Source organism: Cebidichthys violaceus, unplaced genomic scaffold, assembly GCF_023349555.1.
Source record: "Cebidichthys violaceus isolate CVI_PGR_0920_01 unplaced genomic scaffold, fCebVio1.0.p SCAF_44, whole genome shotgun sequence".
Classification (NCBI taxonomy): Eukaryota; Metazoa; Chordata; class Actinopteri; order Perciformes; family Stichaeidae; genus Cebidichthys; species Cebidichthys violaceus.
The window spans coordinates 1,255,208-1,266,087 of NW_027176639.1; the positions used below are offsets into that span (position 1 = coordinate 1,255,208).

The window sequence follows — 10,880 nt, forward strand, 5'->3', positions numbered from 1 at the left end:
GTGAGAGACTGTGAGGGCTTGACATGGTGTAGATATGAATGGGACGGCACTGAGCTGCAACATATCACGTTACAACGACAATAAATATGATGTATAATTGTGGGTATTCATTTTATACTTTGTACTCATTCATATAATCTATGTACTCGTTTTTGTCAAAACAGCTTCAATGACAAAAGAAAATATTTGATGAATAAATAAATGTGTTTGTATGTTCCATCTTTAACCCTTAATGTTTCTGAGTAAATGTAATAAGAACACACGTGAGCCTGTTTGTTTACGTCTCCATGCGTCCACTGGTAACTCCGTGTTTAACGTCACATTGCAATGGTTTGTGGGTAATTCTCTTAGGCAAAAAAAAAAAGACTGGTGACTGGGTCCGCCCACTTACTGTCAAAAAGACAAACTACTCGCGAGCGAGCAGTGACGGTAGTCGCGCGCGAGAGGACGCCCGTACACGTACGGTTCACTGAGTATTTATGTCGGTGAAGACGGTCTAACGGTAGATTCATCTGTGGTGCGTTTGAGCCCGTCCAGTGTTCCCATTGGCCGTCATTTCGGTCACGTGAGGCAACGCGGAAGTGGACCATTTACAGCCGAAAATAAAACATTCGTGGGTGGTGTTGAGTTATCCAATCTGGACCGATCGTTGCCCAGCCGTACTGGAGTTGTTTCATAAACTGTACCGCATAACTCGACGGTTGTACCCGGTGTTTGGAACGATGCTGAACGCCGCCGCCGCGGAGAGGAACAAGGAACCCATCCTCGCAGTGCTCCGGGAGAGCGTGAACACCGGGAGATCCCTGCAGGCTCTGGAGATCTCCTCCGGTACCGGGCAGCATGTCACACACTTCGCTCAGGCCCTGCGGAACGTTATCTGGCAGCCCTCAGAGTACGACCGCCAGTCTCTCGCCAGGTAAACACAATGACGTCATGGTGGTACCGTATAAACAATGTATAAACTCCGTTGTTTACGGTATTTATTCGTTTCTGCGTAGCAAACTTGAATCAAGGCACCGGCCATTGAATTTTTTGGTATTACGGTAGTTCATTTGATACTACTGATGCATAACTGTGTTTTGTTGCGCTTTTACAATAATGTCTTTTGTTCCTATTCTCAGTATCGAAGCGTACAGAGCCCACTACCAGCTGCACAATGTGAGGCCTGCCATCCACCTGGACGCTTCTCTGCCCTACCAGTACTGGGGAGGCATCCAGCCCGAGAGCCTGGACCTGGTAGTCAACATCAATATGATCCACATTTCTCCAATGGCGTGCACTGAGGTAGGACAGCTGATTTGTTGTTGTTTTTAATATTTGCTTATATTAACATGTGATTAATTAACAAAACGTCCCTGGGTCCCTCAGGACCCCTGAAGGCCCCAGATTATATGTGTGGTAATTGTAGCAGCAAATCCATGCAGCGTATTGAATTGAGCAAGAGTGTTTCCCTGCTTATGAATTTGATTTGATATAGTCCGGCCAGTGTTGTGCTGTGATCTATCGACTGGTCCGGGTGTCCAATGTCCATTAAGCTGAAATATTCCAGCGTTTGTCCCCCAGAGTGTAAACGCAGTATGACCTCTTTGACTCATAACTACTGTGCAGCGATGCCTTTTTTTTTTTTTTTAAATCTCTGCCTCCGGTCTTTGAGTCTATTAAAAGAGACCAGGCACATAAAGGGCTAGAGTAGTAGTCCCTGCTGCCTCTCAACCCCCACCACCATGTGATGGATCCTTATTTCTCCTTCCAGGGTTTATTCAAAGGAGCTGGAGTAGTGCTGAAGCCGCAAGGCCTTCTATTGACGTATGGGGTGAGTGGAACCAACCATGTTATAAACATGCACTTACCACCTTCATGATGTGTTATTATCAAATGTAATAATGTCAATAAATGCTACATAACATCCTCTGTTGTTCCCCTCAGCCCTACGCAGTGAATGCTCAGATCACCCCTCAAAGTAACATTGACTTTGACTACAGCCTACGGCAGAGGTGACTTGTTTAAGGATCTCTGTGATGATTGTGGAAGTTCATTCTTCTGTGGAGAGATTTGAGTGGTTTTCTCGTCAAAAACATGAGCAGCCGTGGATTTCACTTCGACATGCAGTCGCATTTTGTGCCATAAATAATGCAAACTATGAGGCTGTATCTTTTAATCCTGCAGGAACTCAGAGTGGGGGCTCAGGGACATCTCCCTCCTCAGTTCTACAGCACAAAGCAACGGTTTATTCCTGGAGAAGATGGCAAGTGAACGCCTCATTTAATCATCCAATACAACTCTCTCCCCCCCCCCCCTTAAAATAGAAAAAGACAACGACGTTAACGATGCAGTTCTGGTGATGTCGGCCTACTAATGTATGATTTCTTTGCCAGGTGGACATGCCTGCAAACAACAAGTGTCTTCTGTTCAGGAAGGAGAGTCTGGTGTGAAGAGTCCTGCGGTTCCCCCTCTGGGTGCAGACCGGTACTGGAGCAGGACGGTCGAAACGCCTTAAACTTACACTTGAAGCTCAGATACATTGCCAAATTTTTTTTCCAGAACTTTTAATGAATTGTTTCCCCATATTCTGAAACAAAATTGACACAAATGAAGCTGTTTGATCCAAACTGAACCGCTGTAATCTATATTCTTCTGTATTGCACACTTGAGTAAAAAGGCTCACTGATGCGTCGTCTCTGTGCTTCTGACCACGCCTCCTTTTCCTTCACTCAGTCTGCAGACTGTCAGTTAAAGCTAAGTTAGAAGAAGTGCTCTGCAAAAGGAGATATTTAAGAAGCAACGTGCTGCACGTTAGATCTTGAAATCATACACAACAAAAGGTAAAAAAAACAACTATATAAAACACCTAATGACTAGTATAAAGAGCCCAATATAAAGTACACACAATACAATCAAACACAATAGGGAGGTTATCTAGGTGTCTATTTCTATAGCGTCACATGCTAGGCCTTTTTGCAAGTTACTAGAATACATGTCAAAAGAAAGAATATCTATATTTATAGTAACATTTCAGCATTGAAATGAATGGACTCACAACACACCTGGAATGTCGTACAACCTGTGTTGTCATGAATATATATATATTGTACATGCAAATTACATCTCGTATCTACATTAACATATTTGTGTCATTTGATGTAAAGAGTTATTAAATATCAGCTTGTAGTTCTAAAGCCCATGTTCAGTGCTAGAGGTAAAGGCGACCCCGGACCCTGTGTGGGCTAACAGCTCTTCTTGTTCAGGACCTCTCGTAGCTTCTTGAGTCTGCGTTCGCTTATGGCTCTGACGTAGCTGTCTGACTGGATGATGGCCATGCCGTCCTGCACCACACCCATCACCAGCAAAGGCTGCTCCTCCACGGTGATGTTGGGACAGGGACAGCTCCAGTCTATCTTGGCAATAGTCACCTCAAGGTGTTTGGTATTGAAGAAAGTCAATCCCATCTTTTCATCTCTCAGGACCTCTTCCAAGCTAAAGCGGGCTAACCCTGAGTCCAGATCCTCCACCAGCTCTGTCAGCCGGCCCACAATAGCAAAGTCACTCTGGCATAAGCTGGGCACCATCTTCCCCTTCACCCGACAGGTCTTACAAGGTTTCTTTTTGGGCTGTGGGCAGTTTGCCTCACAATCCTTCTTGGTGCTGAAGCTGTTGGCATTCCCATGGCAGCCACCATAGGCATAGGCCTGGCACTGTTTCAGGAGGGCATTCCAGGCCCAACGGGACTCCCAAGACTTACAAGGGCCCTGGACTGCAGGCAGGGAGCAGATCCCCATCCCTTCCCTCTGACAGGAGGCCTTGCACTCCTCGTAAGACTCAAATCGGTTGCGGCTGTCGTCACATCCGCCATTGCTGAAGGCCATGCAGGAGCCCAGCTTGCCGTCATAATACCAATCCACGTGACGCTCACCACTGCACACTCTCAGGTCTACTTCAGCCAGGCAGTCTGCTGGCGAGAACGGCCTTCCCATGGTCATCTCGGGGTCTTCGGAGAAATCGTCGCCGGCCCGGCGGATGACAGACAGCGGGTATTCTGCACGAAGAACTCCCGCAGAATTCCGAGCGATGCACGAGTAGATACCTGTATCCCACACCTGGGCGTTGTAAATGACGAGCTGACCGATGTTGGTGATGACCACGTTGCCGTACATCTGGTCAGGCCTCATGACGAGCCGCTCGCGCCTTTCGCTCTGTTTCTCCCATGTCACATCAGGTCTGGGGGCTCCGATAACGTCACAGTGGAAGCTGACTGTGCCTCCGACGTAGATGGACTGGTGGTGAGGGTTGGAGTACAGTGTGGGGGGCATGGGGTCCTCCTGGGAGGATGTCGGAGTGGGGTTGGCTGTAGTGTCCTGTGGCAGTGGACTGGTGTGGGGCCCGGCCAGGTAAAAGCGGCAGGGGACCACAGTTAAAGACACCCCACGGATGCAGGCCTCTCCGTCCATGTAGCAGCGGTTGAAGTAGGTGAGGCCGTCTGAGGCGCACGTGAAGTTGGGCTCTTTCTCACACCGGTCCCGGCACTTGCAGATGGGCTGTCCATCCCAGATGTCACAGGTCGCTCCCTGCTGGCTGCAGATGAAGCCCTCGCAGGTAGCCGTGGAGGTGGGGGCATCACTTCCTTCTCCTCCACCCTGCCCGTCTGGCTGGGCAGGGGTGCCATCAGAGAACCGCGCAGCCACACAGCTGTTGAGACCACACACGTTGGTGCAGCATTTCTCAAAGGCTGCACAGTCCTGCACAGACACAATGCACACACAACACAGCATTTATGAAAGCACATGACGAACACACCAAATGAACTCACGATTAGAAGTTAATCAATAGTGAGGGTAACATAAATAACACCACCTCATCGACGTTGCATTCTCTCTCGCAGGTGCTTTGCGCATCAACCCAGAGATTGGAATTCAGCTTGTTGGGACAAAATCCTTCGTGTTCAGCTTTGGATCCTGCCACACTGGCACACAAAGAAAGTTCGGCTAATTCGCAAACCAGGAGCATCGACAAATACGCACGTATCCATCCTGTTACCGGTTTATTTGAGTTGGGTGCATTTTTCCAACTTGCATCCTTTAGACATCTATCCTCCAAAAGTTGTAGAGGGATTTTATACATTATTGCTATTTTGCATGAGTCGCCAACCGAGTAAATCCATTCCTCCTTCAGGTTTTCAAATCTGAAATACATCTACTGTCGATGCGCAAATGTGGTCGTCCGTGCTGCACGTAAACATTGTGGAAAGGAGTTTTCTGTGCGCAGAGAGGAGCGTTGTAACAATTCCAAAAGATCAAGACGAGTTCCCCACGCGCTGGACATCTACTGAACACAAAAATATCCGAGAGAAAAACGCGTGTAAAATGCAGTTTGGTTGCATGAAATATTTGCCTTGATAACCAGAACTCTTGCAACAATGGGCAAACTCTCATTCAGGTCGATTTCCCCGAACAGCGAACGAAGCTGCACAATGAGAGAGAAAGACGCAACATCAGCCTTTCAGAGTGTGAATGGAGGTGGAAAGGGCAGCCCCCTCTGACCGCCCCCATGGTCCTCCAGTGTCTGAAACTCTTATGAAGCAGCACCATGCGCTAAGCAACTGGACAAACATTGTAAAATCATCAAAGAAAACGTGTGGCCGCGGTGGCAAGCTGTCCCAACAACCGGGTGCACGGAGCTACGCATTCCGGTGAGAAACCCGACGTTAAATGTGTCCAGACGGTATTAAAGAGGTGACCTTCATGAATAAGAGAAGGAGCCCTTCTCCTCCTGAGGGCTGGTGAAGCTCTTCTAATCTGATCTTCGGTTATAATGAAATATTATCCGCGGAGCATAAACTTCTGTAGACGCTACTTTTCTTGCACAAATCAAAGTAGTGCAAAGAGTAAAAAAAAAAAAAAAAAAAAAAAAAAAAAAGCGGAATGCGCGAAAACCCGAACGCGGGGCGTGTCGCGTCATGTCTGGCAGCAAAACATGTTGTTTACGTCCTTCTCGTCTAGACGTGGGTCACTTTAGCGCCGCCGCTCATTCACACGCAGCTCAGAGATGCCACGGTCAGGTGGGAAGGCGTGAAAGCGCCACATTTTCAATAGTGTGCGACTCATCTTTGTCCCGGCGCAGGCCTCGAGGCGATGAGAAGCAGCACCCCGCATCTTTTCATCGAAAGTGACCCCCTGCAACCTTTGGGTGACTTTTGACCGCGCTGTATTCACGCGCTGCAGCGGCGCGCCGGTTATCCAAAACTGGCCAATACCGAGAGAGCGGCTAATCAATTCAGCCCCCCCACCCCCCACCCCACCCCACACGGGGTTTATTGCACTGGACAAAGGGTTCAAAAAAAGAAATATTCCCACAATTCCCCACAATGATAAATGAATGAAAAATTAAGAACTTGTAGCTTTACTCTTTATTGTGTTGGGTGACTGTTTCAGTGGAGACAAAATGATCATGAATCATTTTATGCAAACCTTTAGAGACATAAACTCTTGACTGCAACACTCACTATCAAAGGTTTACATATAGTGCTTTAAGTGTCCTGCTCTCAATACACCACATCAAGCAGGCGCTGGTAGAAAACATGCTCCGTTCTGCACGGCCTCATCACAGACATGACGCCACGACGCTGAGATGTTTACAGTGGAAACACAGCGCACTAATCAGAGGTGGAAAGAAAACTTCATATCAAAGTAAAAACAGTTCTGTAGATTATTAAAAGAAACAATAGTATTAGTTACATCCAATTTAAAATCAGAGACTTTCTGTTCATCTGACATCACATTGTTCTCGACCGTAACCAACCATTCAAAGCTCTCCTAGTGAGAAGTCATTTACAGTACAAATACAAATAATACAAATATCACAATGGCAGAAGTAGCCTGAAGCCTTCCACCTCTGACCCTTACAGTACAACATATTACCACATGACCACAGCAACGTAGCAGGTGAGTCTCGTTTTACATTCATAAATACATTGCGTTTGAATGAAAGATCCAAAAAAGCAATCAAATTAAGATGTCCCTCTCACCAGTGTCTTGAGAGTTCCTGTTCAGGACCCAGAGACACGACTGCAGCACCTTTTGAAGGCAGAACGTCGTGACCCAGCAAACAATGTGCACATCTGAGTTTGTTTAGGGTTTCCTCCTCCGCACCCGGGCAATCTGTGAAAAGCCCCGAGGGTTGACAGACCGATCAATGGTCCTGCTGCTGGTGGTTTAAACCAGTTAGAGGGACAATGATGCAACTAAGAGAATTAGATTTAGAGGCAGAAACGGCCTGAGAAAGTCAACAGATGTTCAAACCAAAGACCGGTGGAGATGGAGGGTGAATTCATTTGGGCTGAAACGAAGGGACACCGCAGGAGGTCTTACAACGAGAACATTGAGCTGGACTTTGCTGGACAGTACTCGGCTGAGAATGGTTTTGTAATTGATCTGAGATCCAGAACTATTCTGTCTGGGAAACTAGCCCGAATTCTCACGACATTCAATGTAAGCCAGTCATATTTTAAAATAACTAATCTGAGTTTTAAATAAGTAGCTGAGCACCGTTGAGGTTGCAACAGGAATTTTCCTACGGTAGACAAGAGCATAAGACACAGATATGTTGTACACCAAAGCAGGTCTCCCAAGAACATTCAAGACAGAACGATCATAAGAAGCTCCACAACGAGCACGGCACACACGGCACATTCACAACCTTAAATACAACAAACAAGAGCTCAGCTGACGTCCCTCCACTCATGTGTAGTGTTAACAGGTGAGCAGCAATCCTTGATTCACATCCGTCAGTCGCAGGGAACTCTTGTTCGACTTGAGAATAGTGAGAGAGCGGGTAACGGGGCGTCCACCAGAGGGCACCAGCAAAGAGAACAAAAAACAATCCCACCATCCGAGGCTCAATGTGAGTTCACAGCTACGTCTCCGTTTCTGGTGAAGACTGCTGCTTGGCTCTCCGTGCTCTTCTACGGCCGTGTGACCTCTTCGAGCAACAACACCTTTAATACCGGCAACCGCAAGTCCACTCGTCACTATGAGATCTTACAGTTCCCCTTAGAGGTCGACGACGAGCTCTTCGGAGGACTCTGTGGAGGCCTGAAGGACTTTGAGCGTTTCAGACTGTTGGCTTTGCTGCCGCCGCCGCCGCTGCCGCCGGCCGAGGCTGCGCTGTTGGCCACCGAGTAGGAGCGTCCGTGCATCATGACCGCGTTCATGCCGTTGGCCATGGAGAAGGACTTGAGGTGGGACTTGATGGCCACGGGGAGGGGCAGTTTGTCAATGAGGTGCACCGGTGTGCAGGAGACGATGGAGCGGCAGCACAGATCTTGGAGGCTGAAGACTGCGGGACAGGAAGGTGGAATATGAATGTTTACGACTGAACGTCATGTCAGGTACTATCTGTTCAGCTTGCTCATGAACTGTACTATTTGGCCTCTACACTGAGGTGGTGGGAGAAGATTTAGAGGTAAATATCTCAAAATCTAGACAAATAGAACGGCAAGAGTTATGAGAACCCACTCTTTTTCTACCATAGAGGGAAAAAAAACATATATTCCTAATCTTAAAGAAAAGAAAATTCTTAAACTCACCTCTGTTGGGCCTCCAGAACTTCTCCATCCCGTGCCTCATCAGCACGATGCGTGAAAGTTCTGTGAAAGACTCGATGACGTTGAAGTTGCACAGCGGACTGACCTCAAAGAAAGTCATGCTGTTCTTTTCTGCATAGGCCCTGGCCTGCTCCGTCGGTACCTGCCGCTTGAAAGCCAGGTGAAGACGATTTCCCACCAGGATCCTGGGAACACCTGGGGCATGCTGATGGAAGCAAAAACAATATGGGAATAAAAAAATTGGTTTTAGGTCATGTAACTCTCTCGTAAACGGGATTTCTTGAAGCTATTGCACCGACTAGTAGACCGTGATTCCTCTCAGGGATGAAAGGATATAGACACAGGATAGACCCCATTGCCATGGATCTCCTATATATATATATATATATATATATATATATATATATATACACACATATATATATATATATATACACATATATATATATATACACATATATATATATACACCTTTATCAACCAGAAAATGTACCTCGTCAATTTCCCGTATCCATCGGTCAATGCCGTCAAACGACCAGCCGTTCGTGATGTCGTACACAAGCAGGATGCCCTGTGGAATAGAAGCCAAACACGTCGACACATATACAGAGATGGAAAAACATGATGATGGAAAACACAAACGTTGCTTCTTTACGGTTCTCACCTGTGCTCCACGAGAGTAAGACCTGAAGATGGTGCAGAATCTGCCCTGTCCCGACGTGTCCCTGCGGAAGACACAAACGAGCATGTTACAGTGACACTGCTATGTTATGGGTTTGTCCATTTCATCACGTTTGACCTGATCATTCTACTTTGCTCAAAATACCCACCATAACTCTAGCTTCACTCTTTTCCCATCCAGCAGGATCGTGGTGGTCTTGTAATCGATCCCTGAGATGACATACAAAATGAGTTCATGTTGGTCAATCCAGGCTTTTTAATTCATTTCTAAACAACGGAACGAAAGCAGAGCTAGTTACTCACCACTGCTGTAGGCGTAAGGAGACTCGACTGATCCGTCTTGTAAACTGTCCAAGATTTCTCCTTTTCCAACATCGCTGTCTCCCACCAAAAGGAACTTCAGGAGATAATCGTAACTCTTGACGGGGCTACTCTGTGTACCCGTCATCCCACGCATCGGATCCGGTTCACAGGCAGCTTTATCAGCCCGCCAGACGTCCACTATTCGGGGCAAGGGACAAACCAAATGGTCCGCAAAACTGGTAGCTAAAGCTAGGCGACAACCGTTGACGTTAGCCAAACAGCTAACTGGTACACTAGCCAAACAGCTAACAGGTACACTAGCCAAACAGCTAACTGGTACACTAGCCAAACAGCTAACAGGTACACTAGCCAAACAGCTAACAGGTACACTAGCCAAACAGCTGACAGGTACACTAGCCAAACAGCTAACTGGTACACTAGCCAAACAGCTAACTGGTACACTAGCCAGGATTTACATTAACGCTGTTCTTCGTAAAGTCAGTCAAATAGAGAAAAAGGTCTAGTTCGTCAGGACTATACCGAATAAACGTTTCAATGTGCGTTACTAGCTCGGCCCAGACACGTCGACGTGACGTTAATGTTCACATTAACGACCAAAACAACCGTTACTAGCTGTTAGCTGTTAGCTGTCTTGTTAGCTAGCACACCAACGATAATAACAGATTCTAGTGCAAACAGATGGTACACAGTAAAAGCGAGGCTGCTGAGTGAGTCCCGCATAAAGCGATAATCTGTCAAATCAAATACGATTGTTTCACTTTGTTTATGAAGAAAAAAAAGCCAGCGAGGGATACTGAGAGCTTCCGAGTACAACGTTCAGCCAAGAGGACTGCGTTGGAACTTCCTGGTGTCCACGTCATCCGCTACGTAATATCCGGGTATGCTTTATAAAATAAAACAACCCCCAAAAATGTTATTTTCTTTTTTTATTTGTCGGATTTAATATTCACCAACCAACTAAATCTCCCTCATATTTTGAACTCACTTGATCTTTTGATGTTGGATCACATCGAGACTCACTGCACTGGACCAACCAGACCAGGGTTGGTTGAAGTCCTGGGCCTTGTTGACCGAACCTATGTAAGAATCAGGAGAGAAGCCTTTAAGACTAATGCACATACATATTTAAAACTATAGGCACCTGTCCTGTTAACCAAGGTACTGCAGCACTACTTTCTGTACCTTCTCAAAAAAACTGACTGTGGATTGAAGAAACAGGTTGGTTAATGGGTCTTGGTCTCTTTTTCATTATTTACTTTTCTGCTTGATTTTGGTTATC

The 10,880-nt window shown here is 46.6% G+C and overlaps 3 protein-coding genes across 3 annotated transcripts; 1 reads left to right on the top strand and 2 right to left on the bottom strand.

Moving 5' to 3' along the window:
- The first annotated feature begins 438 nt into the window (after nucleotides 1–438).
- Nucleotides 439–2,670, top strand: LOC137886569 (methyltransferase-like 26). The gene is made up of 6 exons (XM_068729073.1): nucleotides 439–916; nucleotides 1,122–1,284; nucleotides 1,754–1,813; nucleotides 1,927–1,994; nucleotides 2,167–2,245; nucleotides 2,376–2,670. Exons 1-6 carry the CDS (start codon nucleotides 723–725, stop codon nucleotides 2,430–2,432), a joined length of 621 nt encoding a protein of 206 aa, XP_068585174.1. The 5' UTR covers nucleotides 439–722; the 3' UTR covers nucleotides 2,433–2,670.
- A 90-nt stretch (nucleotides 2,671–2,760) lies between these two features.
- On the bottom strand, nucleotides 2,761–5,871 carry LOC137886568 (WAP, Kazal, immunoglobulin, Kunitz and NTR domain-containing protein-like). The gene is made up of 2 exons (XM_068729072.1): nucleotides 4,849–5,871; nucleotides 2,761–4,733 (listed from the first exon to the last, which is right to left on the bottom strand). The coding sequence occupies exons 1-2, from the start codon at nucleotides 5,185–5,187 to the stop codon at nucleotides 3,225–3,227; spliced, it is 1,848 nt and encodes a 615-aa protein (XP_068585173.1). The 5' UTR covers nucleotides 5,188–5,871; the 3' UTR covers nucleotides 2,761–3,224.
- A 514-nt stretch (nucleotides 5,872–6,385) lies between these two features.
- LOC137886560 (ras-related protein Rab-40C-like) lies at nucleotides 6,386–10,440 on the bottom strand. Its single transcript, XM_068729059.1, has 6 exons — nucleotides 9,581–10,440; nucleotides 9,427–9,487; nucleotides 9,261–9,321; nucleotides 9,090–9,167; nucleotides 8,579–8,801; nucleotides 6,386–8,328 (listed from the first exon to the last, which is right to left on the bottom strand). Exons 1-6 carry the CDS (start codon nucleotides 9,732–9,734, stop codon nucleotides 8,021–8,023), a joined length of 885 nt encoding a protein of 294 aa, XP_068585160.1. The 5' UTR covers nucleotides 9,735–10,440; the 3' UTR covers nucleotides 6,386–8,020.
- Nucleotides 10,441–10,880: the final 440 nt, after the last annotated feature.

Bases quoted from the DNA above. Each gene is read 5' to 3' on its own strand.
- LOC137886560 (XM_068729059.1), bottom strand. From the start codon at position 9,734: ATGCGTGGGATGACGGGTACACAGAGTAGCCCCGTCAAGAGTTACGAT. The intron at 8,802-9,089 runs GTACATTTTCTG...TGCTTCCATCAG, and splicing joins GGATACGGGAAATTGACGAG to CATGCCCCAGGTGTTCCCAG. The intron at 8,329-8,578 runs GTGAGTTTAAGA...CCTGTCCCGCAG, and splicing joins GTTCTGGAGGCCCAACAGAG to TCTTCAGCCTCCAAGATCTG.
- LOC137886568 (XM_068729072.1), bottom strand. From the start codon at position 5,187: ATGTATTTCAGATTTGAAAACCTGAAGGAGGAATGGATTTACTCGGTT. The intron at 4,734-4,848 runs GTGGTGTTATTT...GTGTCTGTGCAG, and splicing joins GAGAATGCAACGTCGATGAG to GACTGTGCAGCCTTTGAGAA.
- LOC137886569 (XM_068729073.1), top strand. From the start codon at position 723: ATGCTGAACGCCGCCGCCGCGGAGAGGAACAAGGAACCCATCCTCGCA. The intron at 917-1,121 runs GTAAACACAATG...TCCTATTCTCAG, and splicing joins GACCGCCAGTCTCTCGCCAG to TATCGAAGCGTACAGAGCCC. The intron at 2,246-2,375 runs GCAAGTGAACGC...TTTCTTTGCCAG, and splicing joins GTTTATTCCTGGAGAAGATG to GTGGACATGCCTGCAAACAA.